Source organism: Neltuma alba, unplaced genomic scaffold, assembly GCF_004799145.2.
Source record: "Neltuma alba isolate B1F8T4 unplaced genomic scaffold, ASM479914v2 tig00002582_pilon, whole genome shotgun sequence".
NCBI classification, from domain to species: Eukaryota; Viridiplantae; Streptophyta; class Magnoliopsida; order Fabales; family Fabaceae; genus Neltuma; species Neltuma alba.
The window spans coordinates 9561-26711 of NW_021632926.1; the positions used below are offsets into that span (position 1 = coordinate 9561).

Sequence of the window (17151 nt, forward strand, 5' to 3'; positions counted from 1 at the left end):
ATTTTATAGTGTAATTTACACTATAAAATGGGTCTTATATTTAGGATCAGAGAAGTAATTTATAAAAGTCTTGTTTATGCCATAATCATGACCTTTTTTTAAAGCCAAGCTCACCAAGAATTAAAAGGCCTTTAAATAATTAAAAATAATACGCCCTTCAATACTTATTACAAGGATTGGCAAAAAAAATAATATTTATTATAAGTAATTAATAATAATTTTATACAAATTAATAAAATTATTTATTTTAATACAATTTAAAATTACTCTCAAATAAAACTTGTCAATTAGAAAATTTTGGTCAATTAATATGGAAATTTTACAATTAGTCAAGGATATTGTATGGAAAAAAATTACAGGTTTAGACAAAACATATGCCATTATGAAACAAACTGAAAGCTCTTATAATAAAGACAAAAAGATATAATAATAATGATGAATATTTTCAAAGTATTGGCCACCAAATTGAAAGCTAAGTCAAAAAATCTTGTCAAAATGTACGAGTAGTGAAGGTTGGAGAAGGTAGAAATGCGGTTTTCTAAGCAAACCAAGCAATTTTGGCATACTCAGCTTTCTAGGCTAAATTTGGCCAAAGAAAAAGCTTTCCAGGCTAAATTGCATGTTAGTGTATACAGGGTAATATCATTATTGGTCACTTATTCCTTGTAGTTTAGTCACATTTTGCCTTTGATTGTTATAATTTCAAGTTATTAATTTTCATCCTTAAAGTTTTATAATGATTTAGTCTAATTATAAGAAATTATCTTTATATTCTAACGATTTTTAGTTTTGATCTTTGTACTTAAATTCATATCAAATCAGTATGTAAACTATGAAGATGAAAACATCAACTTGAAATTACGTAGACCAGTATCCAAGTTCAATCAAAAAATAATATTAACTCTTATATATATCCTCCTCCGATCCTAAATATTTACAGTACAAAATGGGTCTTATATTTAGAATCGGAGGGATATATATATACTCATTTTGACAAGATCATGCGTTGTACTCACAATTTTCATTTTATAAAACTTTGTTTTTTTATACAGCTATATAAATGGGTGGTTGGATAAAATCAAGATCATAATTTTAAAAATAGTTTTATAGTATACAAAATAAATATATAGAGAATTTTATCTCGATTTGTTAAAAAGTGCTTTTAAAAAATACCTTTCACTAAATCCAAAGATCCCCAGGCCTCGTTCCATTTCACGCTTACATCCCAGGGAAATTGCGATCGAGCATCCTAAGATACTCACAATCGCTTAAAGTTAGGTTTACAAAATGACAAAAATGTCCAATCTGACTCCATTTCAAAGTTTTTATAGATAAATAAGGGCATAGTTTAAAAAAAAAAATGCACATATTTATATCTTACATATTTGTTACTTGTAGCAAAATCGAACAAACACTTTGAATCAATAGTTGTTTCTTATGATGAAAGACAAAGTAATAATAAGTACTACCTCCGATCCTAATTATAAGACCCAGTTGACTTATTTAAGGAGATTAAGAAAGTAAGTTAAGTTAGTTATTTGTAATAAATAAGTGTTGTCATTCCTAAAATACCCTTGCTAATTAAGTATAATAGCTAGAACTATCATTATTAGAAGGATTATCTTGGAAAAAAATGCATAAATATGACAGACAAAATGGATTGGGGTCTTATAATTAGGACCAAACAAAAAGTCAAGCAGGATCTTATAATAAGGACCGGAGGTAGTACTTACTTATTTGGAATCATTTATAAATAATTTTTTAAATTCTAATTTATAAAATACAAAATTAATATTTAAAATAAATTTTGTTTTAACTTATATAAAATATATTTATAAATGATTTTAATAGTGATTTTAAAGTGCTGAAGTGCTGGGAGAGACACGTAAGGCAAAAGGTCAGCATCAATCCATGTCAATGTTATTATTAGGCCCCTATCATTCCCATTTATTTCTTTCGCCACCCGCCCATCACTATTTTAATATTTGAAATTTATTTTTTTAAAAAAGTCTAAATTACTTCATCACTCGCATTTTATTTCCATATATATAATGGAAAATCTCCTAATTATTCGTCCAAAATCTATTAATTAAATGTGTGCTTTTCTTATATAGTATTTTGGACAAATGATTAATTAATTTTAACGAAATTTCTTAATTCATATAAACCTTTTAATACGGCCTTGTAATAAGAAATAAAAAAGAATATTTCACTATTTCATCTTTTTTTTAGGTAAAACTTTAAAATACTCCCTCCTTGTTAAATATATGACCTGATTAATGCATCCGATTTAATCAAAGAAACAGTTTTTTTTTCATACTATCTTTATTAGTTTCACATTAAATTAAATACCCCCATCAAAAGAGGTATTTTAGTGAAAATTGCGCACAAGTTTTAAATAACATAATGATTAAATAATTTAATCAATGTTTTAATATCTAGAGTGAACGTATATCTAACACCTTAATATTATTTTTAAAATGCATTTAGCACTCTGATCTTTTTTACGGTGTATCTAACACCTTGATATTATTTTTTTATTTACATCTAAACCCCCAATTTTTAAGTTGTTAGATGATTTAAAAATAATATTAAAATATTAGATGTATTATAAAAATAAGATCCATGTTATGGATGTATCATAAAAAAAATACTAAATACATTAAAAAAAAAAAAGGATCGGTGTGCTGACACACATTTATCCTTATGGGCAAAAGGCCAAAAAAAAAAAAGTTGACTGTGTTTGCATATTTAAGTATTTAACACCGAAGAGTACTACTTTGTGTGGGACTTGCGTGAGTGATGGCAGCCGCAGGCGATGGGCTTTTAGCTTCAGCATCAATCATTCCTTCCATCTATCCACGTCCCGACAAAATTTAGATTAGATCCATAGACTTTTGCAAATTGCACTCACTTCCATCCAGATAGACTTTACCTCGAAAAACGTCAGATATTTTTCTTATGTGAATCCAAATAGTAACTGGAATTAATTTGATTTTAAATATAAAATTTTAATTCATTTAACTTTTAACATTTGTTCAATATAAAATAATTTTATTCTAATACATATGATTAATAGAAATATTTTAGAGAATAAAATATTTATTTATCATAAATAATTAAGTTAACTAACTTTTTTAATACTCGTAAATCAGTTATCTGACTCTAATATTACAGATTAAATATAGTGTCTACTACCTTTTATTCTTAATATAAAATTCAATCAACTAATTTGGGGGGCAACAAAAAATTGACTAATAATTTGGAGAGATTAAATAAGATAGATAAATTATTTAATCAAATTAAGCATATGTTGCATGATCTTTGAAAAATACTTACGTGTATCATTAAATTATATATTAATTTAAAATTCATGTGAATTAGTTTAAAAAAACGATAAATATAAGGGAAAAAGACAAAAAAATGCCACTTGAACTTCATAATCCTCAAATGGTCTGCTGAATTTGAGAAATTCCAATTTGGTTTCAAGAGACCAAATTGGGATTATCATGTTAAAAAAAAGACCAAACTGCCCTTCATTTATTTATTGTTTTTAAAATATCAAAGCCCCACTGGTTGGCCGGTCACCGGAGCTACGGTGGCCAGAAACAATTTTTTTGAAAATTTTTACAATTTCAGTATAATGGTTAACAACATTTGTGACGCTATTAACAATTTCAGTATAGCAATTAACAACAGATTTTTTGAGAAATTCAACAAGCTCCGGCCGCCGGAAACAATTTTTTTGAAAATTTTTACAACTTCAGTTATAACGGTTAACAACTTTTGTGATGCTATTAACAATTTCAGTATAGCAATTAACAACAGGTTTTCTGAGAAATTCAACAAGCTTTGATGGCCGGAAACAATTTTTTTGAAAATTTTTACAGCTTCAATATAACGGTTAACAACTTTTGTGACGCTATTAACAACTTCAGTATAACAATTAACAACAGGTTTTTCAGAAAATTTAACAATTGGTCACCGGAGCTCCGGCAGCCGAAAACAATTTGTTTGAAAATTTTTACAACTTCCGTATAACGGTTAACAACTTTTGTAACACTATTAACAACTTCAGTATAGCAGTTAACAACAGGTTTTCAGTAAAAATACTACTTTTTGAATTTTTTGGAAAACATGTTGTTAATTGCTATACTGAGATTGTTAATAACATTACAAAAGTTGTTAACCGTTATACTGAAGTTGTAAAAAAATTTTTTTAAAAAAAAAGTAATTGCTAAAGTTGTCAAAATGCTTTTTTTTTTTTTTTAAGTTTTAAGAAAACATGTTGTTAAATACTATACCGAAGTTGTTAATAGAGTTACAGAACTTGTTAACGGCATTATTGAAGTTGCAAAAACGCTACTTTTTGAATTTCTTGAAAAACCTGTTGTTAATAGCTTTACAAAAATTGTTAACCATTATACCGACGTTGTAAAAATTTTCAAAAAAATTGTTTTCGGTCGCCGAAGCTCTGACGACCAATTGTTAAATTTTCTGAAAAACTTGTTGTTAATTGCTATATTGAAGTTGTTAATAGCATCACAAAAGTTGTTGACCGTTAACTGAAGTTGTAAAAATTTTCAAAAAAATTATTTTCGACCACCGAAACTTGATGAATTTCCCAGAAAACCTGTTGTTAACTGTTATAATGAAGTTGTTAATAGCATCACAAAAGTTGTTAACCGTTATACTGAAGTTGTAAAAATTTTCAAAAAAATTGTTTCCAGCCACCGGAGCTTGTTGAATTTCTCAGAAAACCTGTTGTTAACTATTATATTGAAGTTGTTAATAGCGTTATAAAAGTTGTTAACCATTATACTGAAGTTGTAAAATTTTTTTAAAAAATTGTTTCCGATTGCCAGAACTTATTGAATTTCTCAGAAAACTTGTTGTTAATTGCTATATTGAAGTTGTTAATAGCGTTACAAATGTTGTTAATCATTATACTGAAATTGTAAAAAATTTTAAAAAAATTATTTCTGACCGCCGGAGCTTCGGTGACCAATTGTCTACTGGTCGCCAGAGCTCCGGCGACTACCGCCGTCGGAGCTTCGGCGACTGGCCGGTCAGTGGGGGTTTTGGTATTTTAAAAACAATAAATAAATGAAGGGTAGTTTGGTCTTTCCTTTTACATGATAATCCCAATTTGGTCTCTTGAGACCAAATTAGGATTTCTCAAATTCAGTAGACCATTTGGAGATTATGAAGTTCAAGTGACATTTTTATGTCTTTTTCCCTAAATATAAGCATTTTAAAGTAATTTATTTAGTTTTTTTAATCTTTTCAAATTAATCAACATACTTTGCTGAAAGTAGTACTTAAAGGGTCTATTTCTATTTGGGATAGTAATGAAAATTACTTATAAACAAGTTTTAAGTAAGCCGGACAAAACTTCTCTACATATTTAACTCGTATTTCATAAATCACAACTGAAAAACTATTTATAAGTCATTTCAAACGAGCCCAAAATGTGTTTGGCATAGCAAACTAACTAATTTATGTTTAAAATGATATTCTTAGAAACACTTTTAAAACAGCTTTTTTAAATAAAAAAAAGTTAAAATTGGATCAGTTTTTTCTGACTTTATGCTTTTAGCTTTTCTTCCTACTTAAACTTTTTAAAATTATTTTTCCATGTATTATTCAAACAAATTTTTATCAAACTGATTTTTTTTTATGAAAAAAAAAACCCTTGATAACGATTAACGAAAGCCTTTGCAACTTATCAGCCTTAGAAATAATTTTTAGTAACAAGGTAATGATCAAAAATTTATTTCATTTGATTACCTAAATAAATATGAATTGCTGGCAAAAAAATATGAATTAATCTATTGAGCTCTTGATATCATACGGATTGACTTAAGAAGCGTTGAGTCAACTTCATTATTTTAACCTTTTTATTTTTTGGCCAACCATTATTTTAACCTGACCTAACCCTAAGAATAACAATCTCATAGGTCGGTGACCCAAAAAAAAAAAAAAGACAATGTCCAATTTAGCAAATGGGTTGTCATCGGATCTCCCTTTTTCTTTCCGCTGAGAATCCCATCTCCAGAACATAAATGGCCTAGATTTAATAATATTGGGAAAATTTTGTTTAAGAACTACAGTACAAAATAACGCTATTGCCCTTTTAGTCCTGCAGTAAAGTTTCAGAAAATTTTAGGGCTCTTTGAAATTAATTCTGTATTGCGGTCCTTAAATAAAATTTTTCCTTTAAATTTCTCCAATACTTAATATAAAATCGAATTAACTAATTTGATCAAATTAAAAAATTAAACAAGTTAATTAATTATAAAAAATATGATATATTTTTTATAAAACATCATAATCATTTTTCTTAATATTCTCTATCTTTTCTACTTGATCATGAGAGTATCAATAGAGATAATTTTAAAAAATTAATAAATATAAGAAATAGGTCTTACATCTAGGACCGAGATTAACTCATCAATTAGATCTTATATTAAGAATTGGATGAGTATTTTATAAGTATATTTATTATTATAATATTATACTATAAATAAATAAATAAATTTAAACTAGTAAAATTTGACCTACATAGTTCATAATTATAATATAAAAATAGAAAATATTTTTCATTTATAAAATATTTTAATAATATTTTAGTGATATAAACTGTGCAATCAAAATTTAATAGTTTAAATTTATTTAATTATCTTTATATAATATTAAAATAATAATACGAAATATTAAATCTAAATTAATTTTTTAATCTATAGGTGAAAATAGGATTTGAGAGTAAAACTGTAAAAGAAAAGAAGGAAATTCTGAGAAGATTTCAATGTGGTTGTTATCTGGTTTAATTATGTCGCGTATCATATTTGTGTTTTTCTTTTCTTTTTTAATAATTCATGAGGAAATTATTTTCCTTTTTTTATTTTATTTTTCCGGTATAGCTGGTGAAGGCAATTTAATTAATAAGCCAAGTGAGCAAACCTTCGTTTTCATAATTAAATTAACAATAATTTAGCATTGCAAATGCAATAAGCGAGCCACACGCCTCACAAGTTCTAATTTTTCTTAATTAATTAAATTATTCATGGATTAAAAAAAGAATCACATAAAGCCTCGTAGATAGTATATGGTGGGCGACATTTCTCCATCATTCATCATCCAAAAAAAAAATGGCCGAAGCTCAATTATTAATTCCAGAATATGACACTTGTAATTAATTGTTCATCATTAGTCTCAGAATATTTTTTTAATTTTCATGGGGCCACATGTCCCCTCTCCCCCACTTACTTTTAGTCACTTGTCACTAGTTTTTCAGAATATAAATCCGTCTTTTTTAAAAAAGTCTTAAAAAATGCCTTCAAAATTTTAAATTTAATAATTATAAAAATATGTTGTTATTTATTTTTCAAATTTTATCAATTATTATTAAAGTATAGCAAAGAAGACTAATTTAAAATTTTTTTTGGAATTCTCCCAATTACCTTTTTCGGTATGTATACACGGAAAAAAATTACTTTAAGTGTTTTGGTCTTTTTTTTTTAATTTGATGTTAATTTATTTTTTTACTTTTCTACGTTTTGCATGATATATTAAAATATCAAATATGATCAAATAGATCCCACAGATCTTATAAAGTGTTTGGAAGGAAATCAAACCATGATTTTAAAAGTAATTTTATGATATCCTACCTCTGGTTCTAATTATAAGAGCCAGTTGACTAATTTGAGGAGATTAAGGAAGTAAGCTGAGTTAGTTATTTATCCTAAATAGGTATTGTTTTTCCTAAAATATCCTTACTAATCAAGTGTATTGACTAGAACTATCATTGTTAGAAGGGCTACTTTGGAAAAAAATGTATAAATATGAGAGACAAAGTGGATTGGGGTCTTATATTTAAAACCAAAATAAAGGTCAAACAGGGTCTTATATTAAGGACCGGAGGTAGTACTACCTCCGGATCTAATTATAAGAGCCAGTTGACTAATTTAAGGAAATTAAAAAAGAAGTTAAGTTAGTTATTTGTAATAAATAAGTGTTGTCTTTCTTAAAATATCTTTGATAATCAAGTGTATTAGTTAGAATTACTATTGCTAGAAGGACTACCTTGAGAAAAAATACATAAATATGAGAGATAAAGTGGATTAGGATCTTATATTTAAGATCAAAATAAAAGTCAAATAAGATTTTATATTAAGAACTGGAGGTAGTATGAAATAAGTATGCAAGAGGAGTTTTGTCTCGATTTAGGTAAAATTACTTTTTAAAAGTGTTTCTTGTGTCTACCAAACACCCTTTAAGTGTGTGTTTGGATGAAACCAAACCGTGGTTTGAAAAAGTGATTCTGGAGAATAGATTCTGGGAAGAATAGATTTTATGAAAAAGTGATTTTGAGAAGTGAGAGTGTTTGGATAGTTGTTATCAAAAGCACTTTTTATATATACAAATTACTAAAAAAAAGACATAAGTTAATATGATAATTACAGAAAAAATAGATTTTATGATATATTTTAATTTGAAGGAATAAAATTGTTAATAATATATTTTTTATTAACATAATTAATAATACATAAGATAATATAATTAATAAATAATTAATAGGGAAAATCCCAAAAAAAGTGACTACTGAATTTCAAAATTCCAAATCAGGAATTACTACAAAAATGTGTTGTCATTTGCTCTTTGAATGTAGTCATTTTCTTTATGAGTGCAGTAACTAATACTGATTTGGAATTTTAAAATTCAGCTATCACTTTTTTGAGATTTTCTCTAATTAATATGTATATATATTTATAAAATATAAGATTAAATATGTTTATAAAAAAATAACAAGATAAATATCCTATAGACTCTCACACTCTCCTTTTTTTCTCCAAAAGCAAAAAAATTTTGCTTTTTTCAAAACCAGCCAAAACCATGGTTTTAGTTTTTGGGTGGTTGTTTGGGTGATTTATTCCTCAAACCATGATTTGGGGTGTCACCCAAACACATCCTTAGTCATATTAGAAAACAACAAGAGATTATTTGATTGTTTGGAATGACTTATAAGTAACTTTTTAAATGCGATTTACGGAATATAAGATAAGTATATGAGAAAAGTTTTGTCTAGACTTGCGTGAACTTGCTTAAAAGTGTTTTTTGAACTGAGCTCCAAATAAGTCCTATAACTGCTTAAATATAAAGTCTTAAGATCAAATATTGCATACCACACCCATATACATAAAGAAGATTCAGATAGAATTTTCATAACAATACTATGAAATAAAAAAATTATATATATACAGATGTACGCATCTAAGTTGTTAAATAAATTCAATATTTGGCCAAAAAAATAAATAAATTCAATATGTTATTTCTTTTAAATCGTCAGATTCATCATGTGCATAAAAAAACAAGACAAAGCATCATCTCAGCCGAAAAGAGACGTAGGAGCCATGTGTTCTTGCATGTGATGTGAGGCGTAAAACTATGTAACTTAAGAGTATGGCATTATGTAACCCACTAATTGATTAGGTAATTATATTTAAATATCTATATAATACTTTTTCCCCAAAAGAATATTAATTCAAATTAATACAAATTAATTAATTTAATTTGTTAATATAAATAATATTAATTAAAATAGTATTAATATAGATTCTTCTTTTTGACCAATCAAAACCCTTTCTCAAACTGTACAAGCTTTTTTCAAAGCATACGGTTTTCTGGATGTAAATAATGATAGCTATACAGATGAATTATATATATATATATATATATCTCGTACAATGAAGTACTGTATAAGTGGATATATATGAATCAAAATCTATTGAATCACTCATGTTATACTTATAATCTTCTACATTTTATGTCTTTCAGTATTCAAATGATTTTTAAGAGAAAATTGACAATAAATCCCATTTAAAAATTTATTTAGGAAATGACACTATCTAATTTTATAACTGCGTTATTTACAGCCTCAGTTATTTCATAAAAATATCTCTATAATTACACTTGTTCCCTAAAAATAGTCCTTGGCAGGTTCTATCTTTTGACATTGTATATTATACAAAATCATATAAATTTATTTCTTTTTTTGATCAGATATAAATTTATTTCTCATCATCAAATTTTTTTAATTATAAATAATCTTATTGATAACATAGATTAATTAAATACAAAAAATATGTTTTTTTATGTCTCAAAATATTTATTAAAAAAAAAGAGGGAAAGCACATGAATAAGAAAAAAAAACATAGGCAGCCTAACTTCCCAACATTATCAAAACTTCTAAATCTCTCTGGCCTCCAACATTTGTTTTTATTCAATAATTATAGAGATATATTAAGGTGTTTTGTTTTTTCTTGTTCAATTACAACAAGAAAAAAAATGAAATCATTTGTTTGCACTGTTATGTCATCATAGAAATAGAAGTCGGTTCGGTGCAAATTGCATCACCCACAATAATATATTTCTATAAAAAATAATAAAAATTATAATTATATTCAGCTTGTCCTTTTTTTATTTTTATTAATAATTAATAATTTTGAATATATATTATAAAATGAGTAGAAAATCAGATTGGAGGTGCCAGTTGGCCCCCACGCTGCATCTTCCTTTCCTTGAGATATTATATTTGCCCCAAGTCGCCAAGAGGAGGAGTGAGAATCCAGCAACTTCATGATTGACTGGGGGGTAAAAGGAAATTCAATTTAACCACTGAAATGAAAAATCCAAAATAAATAATTTGAAAATTACTAAAATCATAAAAAATTAATTTTATGTACTTATAATTTTCACTTCATTATAACTCAATTTCTAATTTTTTTCCCAACTACTCAATCTCTAATATTTAACCTTATACAATTTAATTTCTATACTTTGAATTTGGTTATATTTCGGTTCATGAACTTTGACTCAGGAGGTGTACGGCATACCTAAAAAGCGTTTTTTAAAAATATTTTTTTTTACAAATCAAGACAAATTTTTTTTACATATTTATTTTATATATGTTAAAATTATTTTTAAAATTACGGTTTGGTTTTCACTCCATCACCCTTTCACTATAACTCAATTTTTATATTTATCCATTAAAAATATTAATTCATACATTTTAAACATTTCGGGAACTAGAGAAATTAAAGCTTTAACTGGTTATAAATATAAAAACTGAATTACAATAAGTTAAAGGTCGGGAAATACTAAATTTAAAGAATGAATAAAAAATCATCAAAACTGTTATCAAATTTTAAAGAATCTATAAAAAAAGATCAAAATTATTAATAAATTCAATAAAATAATTGTCAAACATAACGGCAGGCACAAGAGAATGTTAACGGCGTTAGGGAGACGGGAAACTTCGTGCCGCTTTCGGGGGTCATAATCAGAGGTCAGTGGGAAAGAACTATTCCTCCCAAAAGCTAAGCAAAGCCTTTCTTTCCTTGTTTGTTTGTTTGTACATTTTGACTTTTTTTTTTTTTTTGGTTCATGTCGTATGATGTAAGCTTCCCAATCATTCTAAATCAGATCCATCCTGTAATAATACATTAAACTACGTGCATTATTAATTCAACCAAATATCTTAACCTTTACGAATTGTTTGTGTATGCTTTTATTAAATAAATGCTTATAAGCATTGTTATGCAAATCAAGACAAAATTCTACTCCTCTGATCCTATTTTTAAAAAACTTTCAGCATGTTTCACACATACCAAGAAAAATCTTAAATTTCATTAACTTTCATTTAAAATTTAATAACTTTCCAACTTTATTTCTATTTAATATACATTATACCTTATATAAATAAAGTCAACACAATAATAAATGAGAAGTAAAATTGTACATCTACACAAAAAATTTCTCTTACTGCCTTATAAATATGACCAAAAAATACATTCTCTCTCTGTCCTATAAATAGGACTAAAGGAGTATTTACATATCTATCTCATATTTCACAAATCACGATATAAGTATTGTTTTTGAAGATTTTGATTGCTGTTCCAAACAAGCCCTGCGTATGCATAATTTATCTTTAACTATGTGCAAAGCAAAGAACTTGCACATAGATTAAAAAAAATTGCATATGCTGAAGATAAGTTGCGCCCATTTGAGGACCTGAGTTCTTGAGTATCTTTGAGCAATAAATTTTACAATTAAAATTTTTTCACCAATACTAAAAGAAAAAGAGAATTCGGTTATGAATTTACTGGCCTAAATACTTTTTTAAAAAATACAGTGTTTGTAATAACATCTTTGGATTAAGCTTCCAAGTTGAGCGTAGGGTTTAAATCTGTGTCTTCTCAAAATATAAATCACATCATTATCAATTGAATTGATTTTCATTTATTGTTCTCTTTCTTTCTTTCTAAATATAAACTTTTTTAGTCATAAATTAGATTTAACCTATGCACCACACGAAATTATTTATAAAAAAAAACCATCCAAGCCCTGGCCAAAGATTTACCCACACACACGTCGCTATCAGTTTCCTTTGGGGAATAAAAGAGAGGTAAAAACGGTGGAGCAATTTGATAAGTGGATTTATGATCCTAAGGCCCATGTGTAAGCCGGCCCAAAAGTATGAAAGGCCTTCTGGCGTCAGATTTTGGCCCATGCATATTATTTCCCGGCTGAAAACCAACAGGGATTGGGTTTAATTAGTAGAAGGAGCTAGTCCTTCACAATGTGACGAAACAAGATTCGAATCTCCATTGAGAGAGGTACCCACATTTAGTGCCTGACAGTGTCTCAAATATGATTGTTTCTAATAGAAAGATATCTATGTTTTAGCAAAAAAAAATAAAAAAATTTCACGACTGAAACTTTACCTGCTCACAATTTGTTGATGTTGTAAGTGATACTATCTCTGGTCTTTAATATAAGAGCTAACTAACTAATTTAAATAGATTAAATAAGTTTGTTGAGTTATTTATTTGTAATAATTAGGTGTTTTATTTCTTAAAATACTTTTGCTAATTATATATTAACTAAAATTACTATTTGATTGAACCTTTAACATGTACAACTAATACAATGACTATTTTGAAAAAAAAAAAAATGAGAGACAAAGTAAATTGTGATCTTATACGTTGCAAATAACTAATTTAATTATTTTTCTTAATTTACTTAAATTAGTTATATAGTTTTTATATATTAAGTATCGGAGGTAGCAAAAGAAAGGATGAAACAAAGAATGAACAACACGAGGAATCTGACATATGCTGACAAGGAGTCACGTTAGTCGAAGCTTAGACACTGAAACAAAACGCATGCAACTCCTCACACACGCACACGTACATATGTAAAGCAGGTGCGTGCGTGCGTGCGTGTGTATAATCGTAATGTGATCTTATATCTCATTGCTACATGCATGTCGAGACACATCAGAAACTCCACTGTGAAGCTGAAGACAAGAAAATTAAATAAGCTTTTCTCTATTTAATTATATATTTTATTATGAGACCAGTTTCGGCGTTGCAATGAAACATGAAACATAGTAGAGAGTTATTCTGATAGAGATAACTATGAATCACAATACTTATTTATCTATTAGAGCTTGGTGACCAGAAGGGGTGCTCCATATTTGGGAAACAAGACCAGTTTGTAGAAAGGAGAGTGACGATAATTCGGTGAAACTGAGAAGCGAAAGTTGGCCAGAAGAAGAATCAGAGCTATCTTAGCTTCTATAATGGCAAAGTTCTGGCCTGCACAGATTCGACTTCCTAATCCAAATGGTAAGTAAGCTTGTGGATACTTACAAGCTTCTGAAACCCCTCTTTCGAACCTCTCTGGTTTGAACTCATCAGCATCTTCTCCCCAGATCTCTCTGTCCCTGTGCATCGCAGTGATGAACACCAAAATGTTTGTTCCTTTTGGCACCACCATGTCCCCCACCTTCGTCTCTTCCAGTGCCTCCCTTGAAGTTGTTATTCCTGGCCCATACAGTCTCAGACTCTCCTGAATCACCATTGACAGCTACCCCACAAAGAACAATATCATCACATTACTGAATCAGTCACAGTAGTTTGAATCATTAATAGAAAGAGATGATGATATTTAATTAAGTGTTTGAGCTGGTGTGTACTAACTTGTTTCATCTTTCGAAGTTTGTCTGTGTCATGGAAGCAGTGAGGCGATATGTCAGGGAAGGTTTCAAAGATCTCAGCTCGAAGACGATCTTGCCATTGAGGGTGCAAGGAGAGTTGAATAAGGATCCAAGTAAGTAAAAGAGCAGTGGTGTCAGATCCTGCAAAGTAGATGTTTTTGCAGATATCGACAATCAGTTTCTGGGTTTCGCGTTTATGGTTGAGCTTCTTCAATACTCCCCATGGAGTACTGCTGCTATTATTGCCCTCATGAGCTGTATTCTCAAGAATTATTTGAAGTAGATCCTTCTGCTGATGATTATTCTGATCTGTGCGGCACTGGTTTTGTAAATTATGATGGTGAACTACTTTCAGAATCAGCTGTTCTATCTCTTTCTGCAACCTCCATATCTGTCTATTTTCCTTGGTGGGAAGAATCCTGATGATGAGAACAACACACATAAAAGACTGTCAAATATATAGAGTTGTTGATGAAGAAATAGAGAAAAGATGGAGGATGGAAGGCAAAAATGAAACCTGAGGTATAAAAATCCAAAAAGAACATTGGGTTTAGCGAGAACATTTTGCAAGGCTGTGAGTTTAGCAAAAATCTGATTTCCCAAAGCATAAGATCCACCAAAACAAGCCTTGGAAATGATGTCAGCAGTGAGTTCCTTCATGTCATTGTCAATCACAATCTCCGCCATTTTCCCACCACTTTCTTCTATAATCCTTTCCCATTTCCTCATGATTTCCCTCGTAGATTCCTCCATAAAATCCACCATGTTCTGCAAATTCCACACCAACAACAACAATAAAAATATGAATACACCCACACACAAACAGACCACTAGTTCATATAAAATAAGTAGTGGAAAAATGGGTAAACCTGAATCTTGGAGAGGTAAAACTGAGGAGCAATAAGGTTCCTTTGGAAAAACCAATGGGGTCCATTAACTCTGAAAATGCCAGAACCCAACAATGGCTTTAAAGGCTTGGAAATATAGGTAGGCCTACCAAGATCCCAGGTCTTTATCCGATTTAGCTCTTTGAGCAGTTTGGGATCTCCCACATAAAGATGCTGTCTGTGTCCAGTGGAGTACATGAATGTTGCGCCTATGTTCATCATCATCATAGTTATATACAAAGAAAAATTAAGATATTTACAGACAGCCAGAGAAACAGACACGCACGTACCATATTGCTTTCTCCAATGTTGGAGAAATGGAAAGAGAGAGTGAAACCATTGTTCAGCTTGCTGTGAAGAAGAAGAGATATTTGAGAACTGTGATTGAATACGCTTAATCTCAGAGAGATTTCCCAAAGGGAAAGAAGGTTTTGGTCCTTTGATGCCTTGTTTCTCCAGAATTGATCTGATTCTTCTAGGCTTCAGCCACAGATTCTTCCATATTATCAGTACCATGAAGCTCACAACAATGGCTGCCACTGACAAAACCATCTCCTTTGATGTTGCCTGCCATTGCCATACCCATTCACCACCTTCCATCTCTCTCCCTCCTCCCTCTCTCTCCTTTGTAACAACTGAGCCTAATAAACACTGTTACTCATTGCTCTTAAAAAGAGTTTGGCTCTCATCGTGCAAGCCTGAACAATAACGGACGCAGGTTTGGCATTTTTTGCGGATGCTTTCAAGTATTCTGTATCTACAATAAAAAACAAATCCATTGTTTATGGGAATTTGCGCCAAATTTTGAAATTAAATTGGAGCATAAGAGGTTGAAAATAAACTGCGGCTTGAAAATGAAAATATCTTTATTGTTATATATACATAATTTGATTATGGAGATATTTATTGACATGTACTACGTACGTTCACTCAAAGTAATGTCATGTAAATGTATCTAGAATGATGTTCATGTTCTTATTTATTTAAGATTCATGCACTTAGAACTATTCATGTGTTAAATATTAATTTACAATTTATATGTTATTAAAGTTCAATACCCTCGTTTTTTATTTTCCCAGGTTCTCCCTCTTTTTCTATGTAGGCATCATAAAAAGTTTTAATTCTTTTTTCTTATAATTTTTTTTACCTGATTATATTTTATAAATATTTAATATAAATTAAAATATGATATTAATGATATCTCTAAAATAAGAATATGACGTGCTCTGCTTGGTTTTGAATGGGTGTTAACAAATATTTTTTCATGTGCATGCCCTCCTGCTAAATTTTCCAACTTTGCCGACCAAAAAAAAAATTATTTTCCAACTTCTATTTTCTTCTGATAAAATTCTGTAGGATGTAAAATTTATTTTCCTTGTTTTTTTTTCCAACAAAATTTATTTTCTTTGTTATTGACTAGAAGCTCCGATTATTTTCCTCTTTTGCTATCTGTGCTCTTTGTCTTCTATTGTGTGCGTAATTTGATTTTATTATTAAAAAAGAGAAATAAACGGTGGCAAGGAAAAACAAGAGGGAAAAAAACAACAGCGAGAAAGTAGAGAAAACATCTGAGTAACTGACACGCACATTCCCACGGAAAAGTGTCACGCTATTCCATGCTTTGACTTAAATATTGCAATTTCACTCAAACCTGTGTGTAATAGAATTATTTTTATATTACACTACTTTTTATTTATAAATAAAGTTTTATAATTAGAATTAGAAGTAATATTTATAAAAAAAAAGATAAAGTTATAAATCTTAGTTAAACTCTATGGAAAATCTAAAATAAAAATATGTCTTAAATTTCAAAATCTTAAATCAGAGATTATTATAAAAATGAGTTATCATTTGCTTTTTAAGTATTGTCAATTATTATTAAAGTGTAGTATAGAAGGCTGATTTAAAATTTTAAAATTCAAGAAGTATTTTTATTTAGAATTTTCCCTAAATTCAATTGCTATATCATACATGGTACAACTTCATAGAAAAATGCCAACAAAAATTAATCTTTTAATCCTTGTGCCACCTCCGATTTTTAATATAAGAACAAGATGAGATATTAAAAAGATTAATTAAGCTGGTTAATTATAACAAATGTGTGTAGGTTTTCTTAAATTCTTTAATTATGTGTATTCAAACTATTCATTGATAAAACCCCTACAATTTTTAGGAATATTTTAGATAAAAATATTATAGATT

At 28.7% G+C, this 17151-nt stretch overlaps 1 protein-coding gene across 1 annotated transcript; it reads right to left on the reverse strand.

Moving 5' to 3' along the window:
* Positions 1 to 13385: 13385 nt before the first annotated feature.
* LOC114733134 (cytochrome P450 714A1-like) lies at positions 13386 to 15549 on the reverse strand. Its single transcript, XM_028920540.1, has 5 exons — positions 15240 to 15549; positions 14932 to 15158; positions 14580 to 14830; positions 14046 to 14481; positions 13386 to 13932 (listed from the first exon to the last, which is right to left on the reverse strand). The coding sequence occupies exons 1-5, from the start codon at positions 15547 to 15549 to the stop codon at positions 13507 to 13509; spliced, it is 1650 nt and encodes a 549-aa protein (XP_028776373.1). The 3' UTR covers positions 13386 to 13506.
* Positions 15550 to 17151: the final 1602 nt, after the last annotated feature.

Excerpts from the sequence above, each read along its gene's own strand:
- LOC114733134 (XM_028920540.1), bottom strand. The coding sequence starts at position 15,549 with ATGGAAGGTGGTGAATGGGTATGGCAATGGCAGGCAACATCAAAGGAG. Across the intron at positions 15,159-15,239 it reads ACATTGGAGAAAGCAATATG|GCGCAACATTCATGTACTCC; the intron begins GTACGTGCGTGT and ends TGATGAACATAG. Across the intron at positions 13,933-14,045 it reads AACTTCGAAAGATGAAACAA|CTGTCAATGGTGATTCAGGA; the intron begins GTTAGTACACAC and ends TTTGTGGGGTAG.